General features: G+C 37.9%; 1 protein-coding gene across 1 annotated transcript in view; it reads left to right on the top strand.

Moving 5' to 3' along the window:
* The window catches only part of GPBP1 (GC-rich promoter binding protein 1), an 88,095-nt gene that overhangs the window by 28,907 nt on the left and 33,575 nt on the right, over window positions 1–25,613 (top strand). Inside the window, exon 3 of the mRNA XM_043974008.1 lies at window positions 8,724–8,843. Within this exon, the coding sequence (XP_043829943.1) occupies window positions 8,781–8,843 (63 nt within the window). The 5' untranslated portion in view covers window positions 8,724–8,780. The remainder of the gene's footprint in view (window positions 1–8,723; window positions 8,844–25,613) is intronic.

The raw sequence follows: 25,613 nt of genomic DNA, 5'->3' as shown, positions 1-25,613 counted from the left end.
ATTGTCTACTGTTGCTTTATATATATATATATATATATATAATTTTTGCAGGGCAATGAGGGTTAAGTGACTTGCCCAGGGTCACACAGCTAGTTAAGTGTCAAGTGTCTGAGGCTGGATTTGAACTCGGGTACTCCTGAATCCAAGGCCAGTGCTTTATCCACTGCGCCACCTAGCTGCCCTCTACTGTTACTTTAAATGGAATTTTTCCTTCTATCTCTCCTTGCTGAGCTTTGTTGGTCATGTATAGAAATGCTCATGATTGTATGTGGTTTATCATTTTATATCCTGCAACTTTGCTAAAGTTGTTAATTGTGTCAAGCAGTTTTTTAGTTGATTCTTTAGGATTCATTAAGTATACCATCATATCATCTGCAAAGAGTGATAGTTTTGTTTCTTCCTTGCCTATTCTATTTCCTTTAATTCCTTTTTCTTCTCTTATTGCTAGAGCTAACATTTCTAGTACAGTGTTAAATAATAGAGGTGATAATGGACATCCCTGTTTTACCCCATATCTTATGGGGAAGGCCTCTAACTTATCCCCATTACATATCCCACGTTTCCCACACTCATTGTTGCCATTCTCTTAGACGAAGTTATTGATTGTTTCTATGATTTGTTGTTTGACCTACTCATTCTTTAGGATGAAGTTATTTAGTTTCCAATTAATTTGTAAGTCTACCTTTCCATGGCTATTTATTACATTTAATTTTTATTGCATCATGATTAGAGAAGGATGCGTTTACTATTTCTGCCTTTCTACGTTTGACTATGAGGTTTTTGTGCCCTAATACATGGTCAATTTTTGAATATGTGCCATGTACCACTGAGAAAAAGGTATATTCCTTTCTATCCCCATTCAATTTTCTACAGATATCTAGCATATCTAACTTTTCTAACATTCTATTCAGCCTTTAACTTCTTGTTTATTTTCTGGTTAGATTTATCTAATTCTGAGAGGGGAAGGTTCAGATCCCCCACTAGTATAGTTTTGCTGTCTATTTTGTCTTGTAAATTATTTTACTTCTCCCCAAAGAATTTGGATACTATACTACTTGGTACATACATGCTTTAATAGTGATATTACTTCATTATCTATTGTATATTTTAACAAGATGTAGTTTCTTTCCTTATCTCTTTTAATTAGATCTGTTTTTGCTTTTGCTTTGAGATAAGAATTGCTACCCCCTGCTTTTTGATGTCAACTGAAGCATAATATATTTTGCTCCAACCTTTTACCTTTACTTTGTGTGTGTATCTCTGTTTCAAATGTGTTTTTTGTAAACGGCATATTGTAGTATTCTGAGTTTAAATCCACTCTCTTTTTATGGGAGAATTCATCCCATTCACATTCACAGTTAAGATTATTAACTGTTTATTTCATTCCATCTTCTTTTCCCCTTTGTATTCTTTTTTTACCTTCTTTCACCTTATTCCTCTTGACCAGTGTTTTGCTTCTGACTTCTTCCTCCCTCAACCTGCCCTCTCTTTTATCAGCTGCCCTTTTCCCTCCTGGCTTCTGCCCTCCCTTCTATCAATACCACCCTTTTCCCCTTCCCCTTTTGTTTCCTTAAAAAGTAAGCTAAGATCATTTATAAAAATGGGAGTGTATTTTATTCCCTCCTTGAACCAAATCCGGTGAGAGTAAGGTTGAAACAATGCGCACGACCCTTCTTTCCCTTTATTGTAATAGGTTCTTTTTGTGCCTCTTCATATGATGTAATTGACCCCATTCCACCTCCCCGTTCCTCTTCTCCCCCTGGTCTTCTTTTATTCTACCCCTTAAGTTTCTTTATATCATCACATCAAAGTTTAATAACAATACCTTAACAGAGATACAGATCCCAAGAGTTAAAAGTATTATCCTCTCTCATAGGGATGCAAGCAGTTTAACATCATTGAACAACCTTTTACCGCCCCTTTGTTTACCTCTTGATATTTCTCTTGAGTATTGTATTTGGAGATCAAATTTCTATTCATTTCTGGTCTTTTACTCAGGAAGTCTTGGAAGGACCTTATTTCATTGAATGTCCATCTTTTCCTTTTAAAGAGAATGCTCAGTTTTGCTGGGTTATGGGTTGTAATCCAAGCTCCTTTGCCTTCCTGACTATCATATTCCAAGCCCTGCGATCCTTTAATATTGAAGCTGCCAGATCCTGTGCAATCCTGACTGTGGCTCCATGATATTTAAATGGTTTCTTTCTGGCTGCTTGGAGTATTTTCTCCTTCACCTGATAATTCTGGAGTTTGGCTACAATATTCTTTGAAGTTTTCCTTTTGAGGTCTCTTTCAGGTGGTGATCAGTGGATTGTTTCAATGATGATTTTATCCTCTGATTCTGTAATTTCAGGGCAGTTCTCCTTGATAATTTCCAGGAATTTGGTGTCCAGATTCTTTTCTTGGTTATGGCTGTGTAATCCTGGGGATGTTACTATGAGAAATAATTATTAAAGTAAGATTCTTTTGAATCCAACCAGACTCAAGCTCACAAAGGAGTCTTGGGTGGAGACTGATCCTTTTTTTCTAGATATAGCCCAGGGACAGTTATTGATGAGATTCAACCACACCTGCTTGACCTGCTTGAGTGGGGGTCCTGCATTCCTTTCTCTGATGTTATCCTTTCTCTGATGTCATCGTTGGTTTTTATTTTAATAAACCCAGCTCCAAATGATGCTAACCAATTAGAATTGATTGATGTATAATGACCCACCTGTTATTGAAAAGGGATTAAAAAAAACTTGGACAGGTAGCCGTGTGCTTTCTTGGGACCACATGAAGCTAAAGAGAGACTTGGTCAAGTCATTACTGGTAGAAATTGATAAGCTTACCCAAAACTTGAGTCTATGGTAATTATTTTAACTGTTACATCACTTAAGTTCTTCAGTACTCTAGGTTATTGGTGTTAAAACTCAAGTAGAAGGATATCATTGGGTCACATAATGACTTAGAAAACTACAAATTAATATTATCTATGTTTTATCAAATTTTTTTTTGTTGTTCAACATTTCCCAAGTACATTTTAACCCGATCTGTTGTGAGTTTGACACTTCTGCTTTAGGCAACTCTAATATCCTTAATTTGCAGGGAGGCTACTAGGCTGCTTTGGTGGAGTGAGTTTTCTCTACTAGTGAAGTCATTGGCCCAGTTCCCATCCCTATTCTCTATTGTTCAATGTAGTTTTTCTCAAGAACTGTTTTTACATGATAGAGAAACTATAAAAATGGACATTTTCTTGCTTAATTGTGGTTGGTGAAGAAGCCTGAGACAGAGCAAGAATTAAAGCCCAGAGTGCCTGAGTGCAGTCTGTCTCTAAACTATGTTGACTCTTCCTGCAGATATTTTATAGACCTACTTTTATAAGTTCCAATAAAGCCTTTATTTCAAACATTTAATTTTATAAAGATTTAACTCATGCTCTTTGCACCATATACATTTCCTAATGTGTGTACTCAAATCCCAATAAAACCTGCCCATATCATACACAACAGAAAAAAAAAAATTCATCAAGGCCAGCTTACAAAGCAACTGCACTTGAGAACCTGAGAGGCAACTTGGTGTAGTGGATAGAGTGCAGGACTTGGAATCAGAATGATCTGGATTCATGCCTCTTATGCTTACTATCTGTTGCTAGGGGCAAGTAAGTCATTAAGCATTTATTAAGCACTTACCAGGCCCAGTGCAAAGCAAGGGATACAGAGTCCCTGCTTTTGCACTATTGACCAAATGGGGAGACAACTTACAGATAACTATGTATAAGCAAACTGTATGGGAGGGGAAAGGAACAATCATTTAAGAGCCTGCTAACAACATTATAAATACCTCATTTGGGGGCAGTTGGGTGGTGCAGTGGATAAAGCAGCAGCTCTGGATTCAGGAGGACCTGAGTTCAAATATGACCTCAGACACTTGACACTTACTAGCTGTGTGACCTTGGGCAAGTAACTTAACCCTCATTACCCCTCAAAAAAAACCAAAACAAAACAAAAAAGAAACCAAAAAGACCCCAACAAATACCTCATTTTATTTTCACAGTGCTGTGAACTATGTGCTGTTGAGGTGAGGAAAATGAGGCAGACCATAGATTAAGCAATTTACCCAGAGTCACACAGCTATCAAGTATCAAAAATCAGATTTGAACTCAGGTCTTTCATACTCCAGGCCCAGTGCTCCGTCACCTAGACATACACAGGATATATTAGAAATAATCAACGATACTAGGATTAAGAGAGATTAGGAAAGTGTTCATGTAGAAGGTAGGATTTTAGATGGAAATTGAAGGAAGCCAGAAGGTAGAAATGTGGAGAGAAAACATTCTAGGCTGGGGGGGGGGGGGAGGAGGAGAGGGTGGAGTGGGGGAGTAGCCAGTGTAAATGCCCTGAGTCAGGGAGATGGAGAGTCTTGTTTGAGGAATATTGAGGAGGCCAGTGTCACTGAATTGTACATGAAAGGGAGTAAAATGTAGGAAACTTGGAAAGTTTTGGGGGAGGGTAGGTTACGAAGGAAGGGTTTGAATGACAATTTTATATTTCATCCTGGAGGTCATGAAGGTCCCTATGAGTATTGAATAGGGAGGTGAAAGGGTCAGGCTGGTGCTTTAGGAAGATCACTTTGATTAAGTAGAGAATGGACTAAAGTAAGGAGAGACTTGTGGTAGGGAGACCAACAAGCTCTTGTAATAGTCCAAGCTTGAGGTGATTCAGGCCTGTACCATCATGGTGTTTTCAGTATCAGAGGAAAGGAGGTATATGTGAGGGATGCTATGAAAATTAAAAATCAACAGGACTTGGTAATGGATTGGTTAGGGGAGATGAGAGTGAAGAGTTAGAGGTAACTAGGGGGTGCCCTTGACAATAATAGAAAAGTTTAGAAGAGGGGAGGATTTTGAGGAAAGAATTCACTTTTGATATCTTGAGTTTAAGATGACTACAGGATATCAGGTTTGAAATGTGTACAATAAGCATATAGAGATCTGAGACTAGAGGTTGCCAGAGAAGTATGGGCTGGATAAGTAGATTGGAGAATCATCAGCATAGAGATGATACTTGAATCCATAGGAGCTAATGAGATCACTAAATGAAATAGTATAGAGGGAGGAGTGAGACTAGGACTAAGCCCTATGGGAAACCCATCATTAGCAGATGATGATCTATCTGGATGAATATCCCAACAAAGGAGATTGAGGAGTCAGATATGTAGATGAAGCAGGACCACACACATAGGGGACTCAAAAACCTAGAGAAAAGATAGTATCAAGAAGAGGGTGATGGGGCAGCTAGGTGGTACAGTGGATAAAGCACCAGCCCTGGATTCAGGAGGACCTGAGTTCAAATCTGGCCTCAGACACTTGACATGTAACTAGTTGTATGACCCTGGGCAAGTCACTTAACCCTCATTGCCCTGTAAAAGAAAAGAGTGATTGACAGTGTAAAAGACTATAGAAAGATCAAGAAGGATGAGGATTGAGAAAAAGCCATTAGGTCTGGCAATTGAGAGATCCTTAGTAATTTTGGAGAGTGAGGTTTCTGTTGAATGACAAGGTTGGAAGCCAGACTGAAGAGAGTTAAATGAGAGGAAAGAAGTGGAAGTACCTACTATAAAATACCTTCTGGAGGAGTTTAGCCACAAAAGGTAGGGGATATGGATGGCCATAGTTAGGGAGGTGGTTGGCTCAAGTAAAGGTATTTTGAGGATGGGGAGACAATGTTTGTAGACAGCAGAGAAGCAGCCAATAGAAATTGCAGCCAAGTGAGAGAATGGGAATGATAGAGGAGACACTGTTGGAGAAGACAGGATGGAATGGATTAACATGCATGTAGAAGGATTAGCCTTGGCAAGGAGAAGGGCCACATCATCATGTGAGATGGGTTAAGGAGGAGATAGTAGTATAATGCGTTTTGGTGATAGGAGGAGAGAAGTGGCAGCTCTTGGCAAATAGTCTTAATTTTTTTCAGTAAAATGAGCAGGGTTCCCAGATGAGGTTGAAGGGGAACAATGGGAGATTTGAGAAGTTTCCAGAGTCTCGATTTCACCTTTGCAACATCTCTCCTATGCTCTTCTTCTCTCCTGACAAAAACCATGGTGTAGGTCCTCATCACTTACATGTGGACTACTGCAGTAGCCTGCTGTTTGGTCTTCCTTGCCACAAGTCTTGCCCAATTCCTTCATTCAGCTGCTATAATGTATAAGTCTTAAAGCATAATGTGTAAGTTGGACCATGCCACTTGCATGCTCAGTAAACTCCAGTTAGTGGCTCCCTATCACCTCCAGGTTACAATACAAAATATTCTTTCTGGAGTTCAAAGATCCTCATAATCTATCATTTTCCTACCTTTCAAGTCCCAGTCTTCTTGTAACTTAAACCCTCCTCTTTGATCCAGTGACACTGACAACCTCCACATTGGCAAACAAAACACTCCATCTCCATGCACATAAATGCTCTCCCTCTTCATCTCTGTCTTCCCTGGTTTCTGTCAGGCAAATACCATCTCCAACAGGAAACTTTTCCCAATCTTTAATTCTAGTGCCTTTCCTCTGTTATTTCCTATTTATCCTTTATGTAACTTGCTTATACATATTTGTTTGCTTGTCTCCCCCATTAGATTGTGAGCTCCTTGAGGGCTGAGGACTGTCTTTGATCTTTGTATCCTTAGCACTTAGCATTAGCTCAGTGCCTGTTACTAGCTGACTGAGGAGCAGCTATAATGAGAGGAGTTAATTAGGGAGGTGTAATTTGTAGTAATTTGTAGGTAGGTGCTTTGTAGCAGTGAGGGCCTAATTGAAGTTGCCTAACAAATTTGTAATGGACCCAGTCAGCACATGGTTTTGTGTTTTCTCCATCTTTGTTCCTCAGCGTAGGAATGAAGGCAGCTGATGGTGGGAGTGATCAAGGTTGAGGCTTGGCGCAGGGTAAGATTTGTTAGAATAAGAGGGCAAAGGACTGGAGGATAGTGTAGAGTTGAAGTTGATTACCAAGGAATCAAGATAGGGAAATTTAAAAAAAACCCAAACCAACCTGTGGTTTTGGAGATTATAGTATTATACTAAGAACTGCATTTGGGGTTGTAAAGCTGAGAGTTGAAATGACAATAGATTGTGATCATATAAGATGGAAGTAGTACAGTTTTTAGTAATGTCAACGTCAAAGGTAGGACAGTGTAGCTGAGATGGGCTAGAGCAAAGTTTCTTAAACTGTAGGTCTTGTAACTGAATGTGGGGTCATGAAAAATTTGGCAGTAAATGTTTGATTTGTATATGTATACCTGTTTTATATACCCATATACCTGGGGTGGTTATAAAATTTTTTCAGGTGAAAAGTGGTGCCAAGTGGAAAAAGTTTAAGAAGCCTTGGGCTGGAGAAGTAGGTTATATGAAATGAGTAGTTTAAAGAACTATGAAATTAGTCTTTCAATATATAGTTTGCAGTCCCCTAGTATAATAATACAGGAAATAATGCCTGTAAGTGCCTACTTTATTGGGTAGTGTGAAACACAAATTCAATTAATATCTGTTTTGCAAACTTTAAAGTAGTATCAATTGAGGTCTGTAGGAGATAGTGAATGGAAGGCAGACTTTTGGAGTAAATAAGGAAGACCTAGATTTGAGTCCTGTCTGCCACAACCAGGGCCCTTTCCCCACTTCTGGCTCTTTACTCAGCCCCAGACCTTCTGGGACATGCCAGTGTGGAAGATGGGGAAAGGAATAATTGGAGTGGGTTTTCTTTCCCCTACTCCTCCCTTGCCTACCTGTTTTGCTTTCCCCTTTCCCCCTCTCTGCCCCCTCCCCCAATCCCCCCTTTCTCTCCAGTTGCCTAGAATCCATTTAATTGCTACTTGCTTACAAGATTTGGATGGGAAGGAAGGTAGTCACCCACTATGTTTCATTCTGGTAAGACCACCAGACCATATAATTTACCTTATTTCACCTCCTATGGTACTCTAGCTCTTACTATCTCTGTGCTCTGAAGACCTCTTTAGGGTGACGTGTCTCCCCCACTTCCAAGTCTCCCTCCCCCCAACTCCCCCCCCCTCCAAAGTCTCCCTTCCCCCAAACTTGCTCTGGCCTGTTTGTCCTTCATCTGATGGAAATTTATTTTGTGTTATTTGAAGGGAACTTGTTAGAGAGTGTCTAGGTTGTTTTTTTCAGTATCTCCAGTGCTTACTTATTCAGTGCTTAGCACTTAATAAAGTGTTTCGTTCAGTGCTTAATAAATGCCTTTTCATTCATTTAGTAAACCTGGGCAAGTTATTTAACCCTAGGTAGCTCTTTTTACCTGAGTTGAATTGCTTATTTGCTTTTGTGGAAGACGTTTCTGTATTTCTAGTTCCCCACACCAATGAATTCAAGGGCTCCCACCTCCAAAAGTAGGTTATTAAAGTTCATCACCAGTACTTCTTTCTCTCCCTGGAATAGAGTTGTATTTAATCAGTTGTCCTGGGAAAAAGTATATTTGCTCGTTAGAATAGTTTTCACTTTATTAAAAAAAAATCCATAATTTTCTTTAAATGGCAGATTTTTAGGGTAACCAATTAATACTCTTACTAGTTAGTTAATTCTATAAAACATGAGACTTCATTTAACTTTACTCAATAAATAACTTGATAGTGTTTTGAAAATATTTTCCAAGAGTTGCTTTAAGTATGATTTGGGTAAAGGAGATGTAAAAGTATAATTTTGACTAAAACCTATGAAGCTAAAACATAATTCTTTCCTTTTGTAAATGGCAGGGGCTTGCCATGAGGTGTTGAAACCTTGTTTCACTGAGTTGGAGAGACTGGACCTAAATGGCGCAGCATGACTTTGCTCCAGCCTGGCTTAATTTTCCTACTCCACCATCGTCAACAAAGGTATTCTTTCCTTTATCCCTTCTTTAGGCCTTTATAAGAAATATCTTAAATATCATACCCAGATTATTTTAAGTTTAATTTATTGGTTTCCGTGTTACAAAGTCTGCTTTTTGACTTTCTTAAACTATTTAATCTTTGGAATCCAATCTCTTTATCCCACTAATAACAAAAGTTTAGTAGATTTGTTTGTTTTGAAAGGCAGACTTTATATAAAAAGCAAGTTATTCAGCTCTGAAGGGATGTCTTCGCAAAAGTATTTGCTGAAAGTTTACAAGTGTATATTTTAAACACCTTGATTATAGGGACTGTTTCAATTTTGTCTTTGTATTCCTGGCACCTAGCACAGTGTGGCACATAGTAGATGCTTAATAAATGCTTATGGATTGATTGAATGGCCCTTAGTCTTAATCACAAAAGGTTGTGGGTAGACTCTAACATTGTCTAAATTTTAGTATAGATCCACATGAAAGACAAATGACCAGTTCTTGGCAGTTAGGAAGATGGGGACATGATTGGCAGGCACTGGAGTTTATTGAGCAGTGAGTAATGATAACTTAATGAAACCCATACTTTTAGGAAGATCAATGACAGCTGAGTAGAGAGGATGGAATGGCATGGGGGAGAGACTCAAGGCAGGCAGATCTACCAGCAGGCAATTGCAGTAGTTCAGCAGTGAGATAATGGAGGCCCTTATTACAGTGGTGGAAGTATTAGAAAGGAGAAAGGAGCATAGATGAGAGATATTACAAAGATAGAATTGACAGGACTGGCAAAAGGTTGGACATGAAGAGAGAGAGTGAGGACGTCTGAATGATACCTTGATTGTAAACCTAGATGACTAGGAGGTTGGTGGGAAGTTAGATGGAGAAGGAAGCTTAGGGGGCAAAAAAACAGTTTGATTGAGTTTAAGATGTCTATGAGACATCCTTAGAAGCTGATGAGATCACAAAATAAAATAAGATAAAGGACGAGAAAAGAAGTTATATAGTGTCCAAGGATGTTGAGAAGTCAAGAAAGATCAAGATTGAGAAAAATGTCATTCAGATTTAGCAATTAAGAAATCATTGGTCACTTTGGAAGAAAGTTTTTAGATCTTAATATTATTGCTTGGAAAATTTAAAAGGTTTAAAAAAATGGCTTTCATACTATAATTACTAAAATTTGATGTTGTCTATATGTTCTGCCTCAGGAAGAAATTTTCTCAATGTAATGATTTTGCAATCACAAGAACCAACTCTAATAACTTAATAGGCTACCTTCCCACAGCTGGTGCTCTCCTCCACAGCTGTTTAATAGCTGTCATCATTAGTGTAGTGAGAATAGCATATACAAATATATTAGTCTGTGGGTGAGAGACTAGAGTAAATTATCCTTTCCCCTCATTCTCTTTAATTTCAGTTTGGGGATTTCCCCTGGATTGGAGGATGATTGAATCAATCCTTCAGCTCCTCTACCCATTTATCCAGTCTTTTCCTTTTAGTTGCCTATATAATAAATTGGATACTAAAGTCTTATCTAAAAAAATTGATAACAATGATTTTTTCTTTCGACTGTTTCCTGTATACTAGATGCTTTACGTTTGTGCAGAAGCTTTCAGTTTCATGTCATCATGCCATTACATATTTTTGTGATTGCCTCTTTTATTTGGTTAAGAATCCATCCATCCATTGCTTTGAAGTATATATGATCTGTTTATTTTCTGATTTGGGGGAATATGATATTTAAAATATCCGATTTTCCATTTTTAATTTATCGTGAAATAGGGTGTTGGGCTAAGCCTAATTTCTTTTCTTTTTTTAAGCCTAATTTCTGACAGACTTCTTTTCAGTTTTCCTAGCAGTTCTCATACAGGGAGTTCTTTCCTAGGTAATTTATATTTTCTGGTTTATTGATCACTGGGTTATTGAATTTGTCTCACATTTATGTATTTTTTTCTCCATTGGCTAGCCCATGCCACACCTGTACCTACAACATGCTTTTTCTTGAATATAGGGAGATAGGGAGCCTAGTACCCTGCAGGAGTATAAGGCCTTGGGGGGGGGGGGCAATGAGGGTTAAGTGACTTGCCTAGGTCACACAGCTAGTAAGTGTCAAGTGTCTGAGGCCATATTTGACCTCAAGTCCTTCTGAATCCAGGGCTGGTGCTTTGTCACACTGTGCTACCTAGCTGCCCCAAGACCTATCTTTTAACATCAGAATTTGGAGAAGTGAACTGTAGATGTGTACAGCAAAGAGAAGTAGATTTCAGACTAAAACAGCAGTAGATAGATAGAACTGGTATCAATATTTATTTTATTCTTTCGTTGATCCTCATTTAACTCAGATGGCAGACCTTGATTTTAATAGGGGGTTCCTATTATTTTAATAGTGGGTACCTATTATTACTTATTAGCCCATTATATATAACTTTGCTTGCATCATTTGCAGCTGTTCTCATGAGGAAAATATTGGTTTTAGAAGTGGACATTTGGGGCTGCTAGGTGGCACAGTGGATAGAGCACCAGCCCTGGATTCAGGAGGACATGAGTTCAAATCCGACCTCAGACACTTGACACTTACTAACTGTGTGACCCTGGGCAAGTCACTTAATCCCCAACTGCCCCCCCCCCCCAAAAGGTGGACATTTGGGGGGCAGCTAGGTGGTGCAGTGGATAAAGCACTGGTCCTGGATTCAGGAGGACCTGAGTTCAAATTTGGCCTCAGACACTTGACACTTACTAGCTATGTGACCCTGGGCGGGTCACTTAACCCTCATTGCCCTGCAAACAAAACCAAACCAAACCAAACAAAAAACCCCCAAAACAAAAAGAAAAAAAGTGGACATTTGTAGCAACATGCAATTTAGTTAGTAATCAATAAATATTAAAGTTCTACCATATGCCAGGCATCGTACTAACCTTTTGGGATACAAGTATATTAAAAAAAAAAATAGTCCCCTGTCAAATAGCTTGGAATCTAAAGGGAGAAGACAGTGTACAAAAAAAAGTCAAAAAGGAAGGTGAGGGGAGGAGGGGAGAACAGGAATGGACTCTAAAAGTACCTTGTATGGGTTTGTGTTGGAGAAGTAAGAGAAGTTCCAGAGTATTGTAGCTAGGTGAGAAATGAGGAGACTTTCTGATGTGTTGCCTCCTTAAATGTTGGAGTTCGTTGTAGAGAACCAAGGCTGATGAGATCTTGCAGGATGTTGAGGTTTTCTCAATAATGAGCATCCTGGGGCATGGTGGAAAAAGTCAGAAGTTTCAAAGGTAGTATAGCCAGGTGAGAAACGAGGAAGATCATTGAAAGCACTGCATGATTTCCCAGGTTCAGTCCAGCTAATTTCTACCTTCATTTCAACTTCTGGCCCAACTAGTTGTCTATCTGCAGTACCTGTCTGCAGTTTCATGTCATAATTTATGATAATGGTAAACTGTTCTTTGAAATAATTACAAATATTTCTTAGAAGAGAAAAGGTTGGGCAGCTAGATGGCGCAGTGGATAGAGCACCAGCCCTGGAGTCAGGAGGACCTGAGTTCAAATCTGGCCTCAGACACTTGACACTTACTAGCTGTGTGACCCAGGGCAAGTCACTTAACCCCAATTGCCTCACTAAAAAAAAAAAAAAAGAAGAGAAAAGGTCCAGAGTTAGATGGATTTAGTATGCTATATAAATTATCTATTTGTAGAACCTAGCTATTAACTTGGAATCTTTCAGGTTAGGTTGTGATTCACAAAACAGATTGTTTCTCAAACCCAAATCTGAGTATGGCATCAAGATCTAGAAATCATTGCTTTGATGCTTTGACTCCTAAACTCCAGTTATGTAACCTCTTTAAATCTGACATAGCTGACCACTTTTTGAGAAATAATTTTTCTATAATCTGCATCTTCTCGAGGTGAAAATGGAATAGGAATGACTTTTCTGACTTTATCTTTAGTTAATCACATAACCACCAAGATTTTTATAACTATGTAAGATCAGAATAGATTCTTTCAAGACCATTGTCTACAGATAAAATTTCCTAATAAGAATTCCGTCTTCAGTAACTTTTATTTATATACCTGAATTTCCAGAGGTAATTGGAAGATCCACAAGATCATAGCCTTTTACAGATTATATGGTTCTAATTATAGTAATTTAGAAAGATTTTTTTCAGCTTATGTAGTCACCTTAGTATTTTTTTGTTTGTGTGTTTTTTTGTTTTTTGCAGGGCGATGAGGGTTAAGTGACTTGCCCAGGGTCACAAAGCTAGTGTCAAGTGTCTGAGGCTGGATTTGAACTCAGGTCTTCCTGAATCCAGGGCTGTTGCTTTATCCACCCATAGCTCTTTATATAGGTGCTTAATAATTTTTTTTGTTTTTGTAATATTTATTTTATTTTTTCCAGTTACATATAAAGGTACTTTTTGACATTTGTTTTCATAAGATTTAGGATTCCAAATTTTTCTCCCTCCTTCCCTTTCCTCCCCCCTCCACAAGACAGCAAGCGATATGATATAGGTTATATATGTACAATCCACAAGTACTCTTTTTTTTTTTAGTCTGTGTTCAGTCAATATCAGTTCTTTATCTGGGAGTGGATAGTATGTTTCATTATTAGCTCTTTGGGATTGTCTTGGATCATTGCATTGCTGAAAGTAGTCAAGTCATTTACAGTTGCTCATAGAACAATACTGCTGTCACTGTGTACAGTGTCCTCCCAGTTCTGCTCACTTACATCAGTTCATATGAGTCTTTCCAGGTTTTTCTGAAATCATCCTGCTTGTCATTTCTTATAGCACAACGATATTCCATTACAATCATATACCACAACTTCTTCAGTCATTTCCCAGTTGATGGACATTCCTTTGATTTCCAGTTCTTAGCCACCACAAAGAGTTGCTATAAATATTTTTTGTACAATTTTTCCCCTTTTCTCTTTTTCACAATGACTATTGTTAACTGTTTCCCTCCACCCTATTCCCTTCCCCATGATATTTACTCTATTATCTATCTTTTTTCACCCTATTCCTCCTCAAAAGGAATTTGCTTCTGACTGCCCCCTCCTCCAATCTGCCCTCCCTTTTTTTTTGCCCCTCCCTCTTTATCCCCTTCCCCTCCAATTTTCCTGCAGGGTTAGATAGATTACTCCACCCAATTGAGTGTGTATGTTATTCCCTCCTTGAGCCAATTCTGATGAAGATCTTTGAACCAATTCTGATGAGTGTTAGGCTCATTTATTGCCCAGTTTAAATAGATCACTCAATTGGGTGTGTATATTAATCCCTCCTTGAGCCAACTCTGATGAGATTAGGGTCTTTGAGCCTGTTCTGATGAGTGTAAAGTTCATTAACTGCCCTGTTCTTCCTCCATCTCTCCCCTTACTCCATATGCCCTTTCCTGTTTTATTTTCATGTGGGATTTCACCCCATGCTACCTCTCCCCTTCCCCCTCCCCGTTGCATTCCTCTCACCCCTTCAGTTTTACCCTAAAGATGTGATCATGGGGCAGCTAGATGACACGGTGGATAAAGCACCTATCCTGGACCCAGGAGGACCCCAGCCCCAATCTTGTCTCAGACACAAGACACCTGCCCACTGCATGACCCCAGGCATGTCACCCAACTCCAACCACTCCACAAAGAGATAAAAAATAATCACTTTAAAGATATCATCCCTTCGTAATCAATTTCCACCTGTGCCCTCTGTCTAGATTTATTGCTATCATCTGCCCTAATACTCAGAAAGTTCTTTTGAGTTAGACTTATTATCTTCCCATGTAGGAATGTAAACAGTTTAACCTTTTTAACATCACTCATGATTTCTTTTTCCTGTTTATTTATTTATTTTTTGGGGTGAGGTAGTTGGGGTTAAGCGACTTGCCCAGAGTTACACAGCTAGTAAGTGTCAAGTGTCTGAGGCCAGATTTGAACTCAGGTCCTCCTGATTCCAAGGCTGGTGCTTTATCCACTGCGCCACCTAGCTGCCCCGTCCTGTTTACCTTTTTATGGTTCTCTAGGGTCTTGTATTTGAAAGTCAGATTTTCCATTCAGTTCAGGTCTTTTCATCACAAATACCCGAAAGTCCTCCTTTTCATTGATGTCCCATTATTTCCTCTGAAAAATTATAATCAGTTTTGCTGGATAGGTAATTCTTGGTTATAATCCCAATTTCTTTGCCTTCTGGAATATCATATTCCATGCCCTCCAGTCCTTTAATGTAGAAGCTGCTAGATCTTGTGCTCTCCACAGTACTTGAATTCTTTCTTTTTGGCAGCTTGCAATATTTTCTCCTTGATCTGGGAGCTCTGGAATTTGGCTATAATATTCCTGGGAGTTTTCCTTTTGGGATCTCTTTCAGGAGGTGATCTGTGGATTCTTTCAATTTCTATTTTGCCTTCTGTTTATAGAATATCAGGGCAATTTTCCCTGACAGTTTCTTGGAAGATGATGTCTAAGCTCTTTCCTTGATATCATGGTTTTCAGGTAGTCCAATAATTTTCAGATTATCTCTCCTGGATCTATTTTCCAGGTCAGCAGTTTTTCCAAGAAGATATTTCACATTGCCCTCTATTTTTTTATTCATTTGGATTTGCTTTATTGTGTCTTGGTTTCTCGTAAAGTCACTAGCTTCCATTTGTTCAATCCTAACTCTTAGGCAATGATTTTCATCAGAGAGCTTTTCCATTTGGCTTTTCAAGCTGTTGACTTTTTTCTCATGTCTTTCCTGCATCCCCCTAATTTCTCTTTCCACTTTTCCTCTACCTCTCTAACTTTATCTTCAAAGTCTTTCAAGGGCCTCCATGGCCTGAGACCAATTCATATTTTTCTTGGAAGCTTTAGATGTAGGGGCCCCAATGTTGCTATCCTCTTCTGAGGGTGCACCTCGATCTTCCTTGTCACTAAAGAAACTTTCTATGGTCCTCACCTTTCTCTGTCTGCTCATCTTGCCCATCTTTTACTTGACTTTTAGCTCCTTAAAGTGGGGCAGTGTTTCTAGACTGCACTGTCCCAAGCTTCAAGGGGTCCCAGGTGGTATTATTTAAGGAGGGGCAGGTTCTTCACTCTCCTGGCTTTTTCCCTGGTCTGTAGATAACCCCAGGCCAACTTGCTGACTAACAAGACAGCAAAATTTTATGTGCTGCGGTGGTTAGCTCCAACAAGCCTGTGCCCTTCCCCCACCTGGGCCACTGCTACTCAAGCCTACCTCCTGGTTCCAGCATGGGTGAAAAACCCAAGTTCTGCCTCAGCATCAGCAGAGACCCTTGTAATCTCCCCCCTGTCAAGGGCTCATGCCTTTCACCAGACTGTGAGCTTAGTTCCAGATGACAGTGGTGCTGCAGCTGATTTAGAGGCTCTGTGGGTCTCCTTCCCAGGCTCAGCCTACCTGAGACTGGATCTGTGTCAGTGTGACTGTGGGGTTGGGCTCCACTCCTGCCTCAGCACAGCAGCCCCCTCCTTTTCAACCTTCTCAGCCGTCTTTGGTTGTAAAAATCTTCTCAGAATGTTCTTCTATGGGTTTTGCTGCTCTAGGAATTGTCGTATGGCATAATTTGGAGGTTTTTTTAGAGCAATTGTGTCATGAGTTCAAGAGCTCACTGCCTTTCCTCTGCCATCTTGGCTCCGCCAATAATTGTTTGTTGAATGGAATATCCAGATGAGTTTGAACCAGCTCATGAGGTTCATAAGAATACTTATCTTGGATTCAGATAAGTAAGGTTAGTGAAACTATTTTGAAGGAAACACTGCTTTAGGCACATACATATATTGAAACACATAATGATTTTTTCCCCAGAATACTCAGTTTTGACTGTATATTTATCATTACATTTAAGTAATTTCTCCATTAAGTTTTCATTGAGAGAGAGTTTTAAGTGAGAATGAATTGGTCCTAAATAGTAACATATGTCATGATTTCTGGGCCTTTACAAGAGATATTGTTGCTAAAAGTTGCATCACATCAGTACTTGTTTTCCTTATTTCATTGCTGTGACTTGTATTTGTAAAAATCTAATCAAGAAATATTTTTTGAATACTTCATACTTGGCCTTAAATTCTTTTATATTTAGCATTATGGAAAAAATGGAAGGCAGCTTTGTATGGAGAACAGGGTTCAAATTCAACCTCAGAAATATACTATATGATCCAGGGCAGGTCAGTTTAATTCCTTCATTCTCTAGGTGAGGGCTACTTAAATTTTTTCCACTTGTGACCCTTTTTTGCCTGAGAAATTTTTACATGGCCTTGTGTACATATAGGTATATAACATGGGTATATATAACCTTTTTCTGTTGCCGGATTTTTCACAACCCCCACATTCAGTTATGTGATCCCATATGCATAGGTTGCAACCCACAGTTTAAGAAACTTTACCCTAGGTTATAAGTTGTAAAGAAGATATCAACCTGCATTGAAGATATTTCCTCACCTGGAAGCTCTCTTATACCAGTGATATCAAACCCCTAGTCCCTTTCCTTATCCCTTTGGAAAGATTACTAATAGGTACCTCTATAAAAGGCAGTTTTTTCTTTACTAGATAAGGTTGGACTTTCATGCTGTGTATTGAGAGTAAATAAAATTACTGAAGTAGAATTGATTTGTGACCTTTTGTAGCTTAGGTTCAGGTCATTCATGGTTCTTTCTTACACTAAAGTAGATGTGATCTTTGATAGTGACCAGCTTCCCAACTCTGTTTCCTCATATGTAAAGTTTGTAGAGTAATGCTTGCTTCTACCTAACTTTTTGAGGGGGGGGGGCGGGCGGGGCAGTGAGGGTTAAGTGACTTGCCCAGGGTCACGCAGCTAGTAAGTGTCAAGTGTGAAGCCTGATTTGAACTCAGGTCCTCTTGAATCCAGGATCGGTGCTTTATCTACTGTGCCACCTAGCTGCCCAACCTAACTCATTTTTTGAGGATTACATTACATACAAGTATAAAGCACTCTCAGCTATACTACATAAAGTACTACATGTTATTAATCATGTTTTTACTATTAACAAACGTGTTAATAATGAACATTGTGAGACTCATTTCAATATGGCCTGATAGACTTCTTATTATAAAGATGTTACCTTTAATCTTTCACATACCTTATGATAAAACTTCCCTGATGGGTATTTTTTTTTTTTGTTTTAAGATGAATTTTAAAAAATCTTTGTGAAAGATGGTTTGTTCCATCTTTTGGGGGAGGGGGGGGCACCGTGGGAAGCACCGAAGGAAGAAAATCTAAAAGGAGACCAAACTCAAACTTTTTCCAGTGTGTTTTTCTCCATGCTGTCACTAAGGTTCATTTGAGGTTACTTAGATGAAAAAGCATTGTGTTGTACTGGAAAGAATAATTGATTTAGTAGCAGAAGACTACCAGAGGTTTGTTTTTGGCCCTTGCTCTGCTAACTGCTGGTTGTGAGCTTAGATGCTTTATGAGGGAGGCAAGGTGTAATCAGGGGGGATGATTTTATTTATTTATTTATTTTTTGCTGAGGCGATTGGGGTTAAGTGACTTGCCCAGGGTCACACAGCTAGTAAGTGTGAAGTGTCTGAGACTGGAATTGAACTCAGGTCCTCCTGAATCCAGCCCCAATACTTTATCCACTGAGCCACCTAGCTGCCCAAGGATAATTTTTGATACTTCTTATGCATAATAATAGGTACTTAATGTTGAATTTAAAATACATATCTTTAATAACAGGATTCTGTACTCTGGTGATAATGTAATTTATTAAGAGGGAGAAGGAAGGATTCACTTTATCGTTAGGTAAAGGCATGTCTGCTATGTAGCTTTAGGCATAAGATAGGTTGCAAGGATTGAGTAAACCAGGTCTACATTGCGGTAGTCTTCATAACTGGTCTTCCTGCCTCAAGTTTTTCCCCTACTCTAATCCTTCCTCCCCACAGCCTTCAAACTGATCTTTCAAAGTTGAGGAAAGGATTGTTGTGAAGAAAGCTGTGTGTGTGTGTGTGTGTGTGTAAATTATTATCCTATATTACCCTATACACATTCCCATTGCTTGCACCCTGTCCTTGCTTACTTGATGGTAACTGGGATCTTAAATGAACTCTCTTGGTTATCTGCTTGCAATGTGTAGTCTGGTTTCCTCAATCCTTGCAACATACTTTCTTAACCCAAAGCTCATTTTTTTTATGATAGTCACCCCAAAATATAGGTGTACTCAGGCTCTGCATTGAACAAGCCCAGTATAAAAGTTCACATTTACATAAGATAGACTGTTCTTATTTGTTTTACTAAACAATTTCTTAACTTTTTATAAGGATTTGCTATATAGCATCTCTTTGAATGTCCATTCTGACCTGACATTTGGCTTATGAAAACTGTTTACATAAATGGCTCGTTATCACATCAGCTATATAAAATGACTTTTTATTGATCTTTTGTTTTCATGTCATCTTTGTGTTCATGTGTTTGTGTTGCATGTGTGTATAGATGTCTCTCTGGTGTGTATATGTATGGACCCACATGCCCATGCGCCCACGCACCCCCCCCCCCCATACTCCTAAACAGCATTTGTTGTAACGAAGAGTATAAAAGAAAAGAGGTATTGGAGGAGTGGTTCAGTAAACTAACCAACACTTCTACTGTATGTGACAATATAGATTAGGGGTTCTTAATTTTTTTGTGGGGGATTGGACCTGGTAAAGCCTCCTGGACTCCTCAGAATGTTTTTAAATGCATAAAATATACTTTGTAGGAACACAAAAGAAACCAATTATATTGAAATACACTTATAAAAATATTTTTAAAAACAAGTTTATTTCCCTCTTTTCAATCCCCACCTTACTCCCTGATGGACATGGACTCTTTTCTCTCTGAGAATACAGAGAGATCTTTTCCTCATTGCTAGCCCTTGATTTGACCCTGTCACACTCACTCCTCTCTATCCCCCTCCTCCTCTCCCTACTTTTCATGTACCTTCCCATGTCGTAATTTAGTCCCATAAAAGAAGCATTCACCTTTTATCCATAAGACCCTTGTCTACTTCTTCACTGTTCCTGCTACCAGAGTTTTGCTGTCACCCCTGTCCCCTTTGTACATTTAGAAAGAACTCTAACTGGTCTCTCTATTCCTGGTAATGTCCTTTCCTGTTGTATTCACTCCTCTTGCATTTCTGTTATTTAGGGTGTTTGAGAGGCAAATAATCTTTTCAGTTCTGGTTTTCTTTCTAAAAATGGTTCATATCTTTTTTATTATTGAATTTCCATCTTTTGTTCTGTATGGTTAAGTTTAGATTTGCAGTATAGGTTGCCTGAGGCTTCGTCCTCTGCACTGTTGCACTTTGGAACACATTATTCTAGTCCCTCCTTTTTCCTAATGAGTATGGAATAGTCGTTTGTTATTTGAATGACCCTTTCTTTGTATTTTGAAGGCCTTTCTCTTGATGGCTAGCAGAACTTGTTTCTGGGTTGAATCCTTAAATTTAACCACAGCGTGTCTTGAAGTTTACAGACCTTTTCTCTCCTCCCTCCCCACAGCTGATCTGGATTTTGGGGGACTTTTTGGAATTTTGAGTGTCATAAGCCAAGGAAACAGCTGAAGTTGCTGTATTTCTTATGCATAATTTGTGTTTTGAAGGGGTTTGAGAGGCTGTGGGGATTGGAGAAAATTCCTTTGTTGCTCACGTCTTATCATTTGGGTTTATTTCCCTCATTTACTTCATTGTAGTCATTGCATATATTATTTTCCTGTTTTTTCTTATTTCATTCCGCACCAGCTCAGACGAGTCTTTCCATGTTTTTCTATTTGTCCTATGAACATTTATTATATAATTATAACAGTCCATTATGTTTATGTGCTACAATTTGTTTAGCTTTTTCTCAATTAGTAGGTATTTACTTTGTTTCTAGTTATTTTGCTACCCACAAAAAGTTGCTGTGACTATTTTGATGTGTGTGGTATCTTTTTGTCTTCTACCCTATTGGGTAGAAATTCTATTGGGATTTCTGGAACACACAGGGTATGAACTACTTTTAAGAATTGTCCACCAGATTCATAGTTTCAAGTGTTTGAGTGCTTGTGTTTCTGTCTCCAGAATTTACTATTTCTGACTTTTCTCAGCTTTGCCAATTTGATGGCTTTGAGGTGAAACCTCAGAGTTTTTTGGATTTGAATTTCCTTTATTGTTGGTAATTTGGAGTAATCTTTCATTTGGTTGTTAATAGCAATTCTTTTGGGAACTATTTATTTATATCCTTTTACTACTTATCTATTGTATAATGTTTCCAGCTTTTACATCCCTAACCATATCCATATCTCTTCCCCCCTCCAAGTGAATACTTGTCAGAGATAGTTGATGCAAATATTTTTTTCCCATTCGACAGCTTCCTCAGACAGCTAGGATTCTAGCTGTATTGATTTGTTTATTCAAAAATGTTTCAGTTTGACATAACAGAAATTATTTCTACTTTATACTCTTAAAACTAAAATGGGTTGACACTAAATTAACCCCACTACCACTATAAAAATCTTGATCTTTTCTATATTTTGTCTTCCTATATGTTCAGAAATGTGAACACACACACGTATACATATAAGAGCACACAAGGCATGCATGTACAAACCTATGCATGCACAAGTATAGGCACAAACATGTATGCATGTATTTGTGTGTGCACATATATGTATGCATATATGTGTGCCTATATTATTTTGATCCCTTCTAAAATGAGGCAGAAAATGGTCATTTGTTCATGCATGCATTCATTCATTAGCCCAGCCACAGTACCTTGAGCAAAGCACAAAAAGGGAGGGCTCTTTAGTAGCTTGGTTTTATTTAAGCTCTTCCTATCTAGAGTTGCTTCCCTACTCCCTTTAAATGTGCCCAAATTTCTTTATACTTAACCCTTCACTAGACCCTGTCATCCTATATCTCTGTACTTTTCTCAGCCAAACTCCTTTATGTATTTTTGCATTTGCTGTCTGCACTTTTCTTTCCTCTCATTCAGGCTTTTAGCCTGTCACTTTCAATTTGAAATCACCCTTTCTAGTTACTGATGATTTCTTGATTTCCAAAGGTAATAGGTTGATGCTGCATTTTGACACTACTGACCATCTTTTTTCTTGGTTTACTTAACAGTAAAACTGTTGCTCAGCCAGTCCTTGCTGGTCCATCATCTACTGCACACTCTAACTGTAGGTGTTCTTTTTTTTTTTTTTTTTTTTTTTTTTTTTTTGCAGGGCAGTGGGGGTTAAGTGGCTCGCCCAGGGTCACACAGGTAGTAAGTGTCAAGTGTCTGAGGCCGGATTTGAACTCAGGTCCTCCTGAATCCAGGGCCAGTGCTTTATCCACTGTGCCACCTAGCTGCCCCTGTAGGTGTTCTTCAAAGCTCTCTTCTCCTTTTCCTCTACACTCTGTTTTGGTAATAACCTTATTAGTTCCCATAGGTTTAACTGTCATCTTTGCTCCAGTCCTGTATCAGTTGCCTGTGGACATTTCAAATCTATGTTCCAAAGATATTTTAAACTCAACGTATTTCAAACTGAACCCATTTTTCTCCCTAAATCAAGAATTCTCAGTCTTTTTGGTGTCATGGACTTCTTTGGTAGTCTTGTTGAAGCCTGTAGACTCCTCAGAAGTTTTTATTTATTTTTAATTTTTTTAATTGTTATATAATAGTCAAAAGTGACTTAGTCATTCAGAGTTGTTCTTAAAACAGTATTGCTGTTACCATATAAAATGTTCTCTTGGTTCTGTTCATTTTACTTTTCATCATTTTGTGCAAGTCTCTGTTTTTCTAAGATCAGCAAGCTTATCATTTGTTATGGCACAGTAACATATTACACTGCAATCATAAACCACAATTCGTTCAGCCATTCCCCAATTGATAGGCATCCCACCACAAAGAGAGCTGCTATAAATATTTTAGAACATATAGCTTCTTTTCCCCTCCTCATCTTTGGAAATAGACTAGTAGTGGTATTGCTAAGTCAAAGGGTATAGGGAATTTAATGACTCTTTTGGTATAATTTCAGTTTGTTCACCAGCATGATTGGATCAGTTCAAAATTCCACCAACAACGAATTAATGTCTTAATTTTTCCATGGTCCCCTCCAACATTTGTCAGTTTCTCCTGTCATATAAGCCAGTCTGATAGGTGTAAAATCCACATAAATTATCAGCATTCTTATATATCACAAAATCCTGCAATAAAAGATAGTAAGAGATACTCCATTTAAAACAATCTAAGAGTATACCTGCTGAAACAAACCCAGGAACTATATCTCAAGGTTGTTTTAATTTGTATTTCTCTAATAATTTAGAGCATTTTTTTCACATGACTATAAATTGTTCTGATTTTTCCATTGGTCTTGTAGACTTGACAAAGTTCTTTATATCTTTGAGATATGAGACCTTTATCTGAGAAACAGAGAAACAGCTCTTGGCTATATTTGTTTATTTGTACAAATTTTAAAAAATTTAATGTAATCAAAATTATCCATTTTACACCTCACAGTGCACTCCTGTTTCATAAATTGTTTGCCTATCCATAAGTCTGATAAGTAACCAACGGCTTCTTTGCTGTGGAATATATAAATTAATTTAGGTAAAATTGTTAATTTTATTATATTGACCTGCCTACCCATAAACAATTAATATAACAATTAATAATGATGATTTTCCTAGGAAAGAAGTACCAGGGCCAGACAGATTTATGAGTGAATTCTATCAAACATTTAAAGATCAACTAATTCCAATATTAAATTATTTGGAAAAATGGACAAAGAAGTGATCCTACCAAACTCCTTTTATAAAACAAATATGATAGATACCTAAACTAGAAAGAGAAAAAGAGATTATAGACCAGTTTCATGACTGAATATGGATGCAAAAATGCTAACTAAAAGATTACAACAAAATTTTACAAGCATCATACATCATGACCAGTTGGGATTTACACCAGGAATGCAGGGAAAACTATTAACATAATTGATTAAACCAATAATAAAAGTTTAGAAATCATAATTTTATCACTAGATGGCAGAAAAAACTTTTGATAAAGTACAATACTCATTTCTGTTAAAAAAAAAACTCTTGAAAATATAGGTATAAATGGATTTTTCCTTAAATTGATAAAAATTATTTATCTAAAACCATCAGCAAACATTGTTTGTAATGGGGATAAAAGCCTTCCCATTAAGATCAGGTATGAGACAAGGATGCTCACTGTCACCAATACTATTCAGTATTGTATTGGAAATTCTAGCAATAGCACTAAGAGAAGAAAGTGAAACAGAGGTTAGGGAATGAGGTAATAAAATGATTTCTTTATGCAGACTTTATGCTCATATATTTGGAAAATCCTAAAAACTCAACTGAAAAGTTAGTTGAAATAATTAATGATTTTAGCAGAGTAGCAGGATAGAAAGTAAATCCACACAAATTATCAGCATTCCTATATATCACAAAATCCTTCAATAAAAGATAGTAAGAGATACTCCATTTAAAATAATGTAGGCATATACCTGCCAAAACAAACCCAGGAACTAAATAAACAAAATCATTTAAAATTTTATACAAATAAAATTAGATTTAAATAATTGGAGAATAGTGTTTTTAAGTGCATAAGATAAAATATATAGTAATACAAAGGAAACCAATTTTTTTTAATGTCAGTTTTTTTATAAAAAGCTCACCACTGCCCTACACCCTCCCTTCTTCTCAATTTCCCTCTTTCTGTTAAAGGCACCATCATTCTTTCTAGGTTCATGACTTTGGTGTCATTCTTCATCACTCATCCTCATTCCACATATCTAGCCATTTGCCAGATATCACCATTTCTAACTTCATAACATCTCTCATATTAGACATTTTCTTTTTATTCATAAAGCTGTCCTGTTGGTTCAGGCTCTCATCAGTCTTTCACCTGGATTATTTCAACAGCCTCCTAATTGGTCTTCTTCCTTCAGGTATCCATCCCATCACTTCAGTTCAACCTATATGTTGTCAAAATAATCCCCCAGCCCAATAAGTTCTAGTTCCCTTTTGCCTTATTCCTTATGCAGTATGGCCCTAACCTCTCTGTCCAGCCTCATTGGTCTTCAGTTCCCTTTGTACTATGCAATACGACCACACTGTTCTTCCCTGTGTTCCTCACATACAACGCTCCATCTTAATTCTCTAAACCTGCAGTGTTTACTTTCTTACTTAAAAGCCTAATAGAGACCCTTCTTTTTTTTAAGGTGCAGCTCAATTAACCCTTGCATCAAGTCTTTCCTGATCTCCCCAATTGCTAGTGCTTTCCCTCATAAACTGCCTTTTACTTAACTACTTTGTATGTATTTGTAATCACTTTGTATTTGTTATACACTTTTGCATGTGTATTTGCCTCACCAATTAGAATATGAGCTCTTAGCTAGCTAGTAGGGATTGTCTCATTCTTTGTAGTTTGTATCTCCAGTTCCTAATATGATGTCTGGCACCTAAGAGAACCCTAATTAATATTTATTGAATTCTAACATTTAGCACAGTGCCTAGTGCATAGTGAGGACTTAAATGTTTATTTATTATTTTATCTTTTTAGGAAAACAATACCAAATAGTTGCCTTATTTTATGAATTAAGGTTACGTGAAATGCCCAAGATCACAGTTAGTGATTAGAGCTTGGCTTGTAACCCAAATCTTTTGACTCTGAACATAGTACTTTCTAGTGTACTAGAAATTCTACACGAATATCTCAAATCTCTGCTGTAGCTAGGTGTGCTAGATGCTAGGCAAAAAAACTGAAGCAGTCTCTGCAATTGTGGGAGAAAACGTGCATGTACACGAATACCTACAAAATAAAAACAGGGTAGTAGGGAAAGGGG

Source organism: Dromiciops gliroides, chromosome 1 (genome assembly GCF_019393635.1).
Source record: "Dromiciops gliroides isolate mDroGli1 chromosome 1, mDroGli1.pri, whole genome shotgun sequence".
Taxonomy (NCBI): Eukaryota; Metazoa; Chordata; class Mammalia; order Microbiotheria; family Microbiotheriidae; genus Dromiciops; species Dromiciops gliroides.
This window is presented reverse-complemented; position numbering and strand designations above follow the sequence as displayed.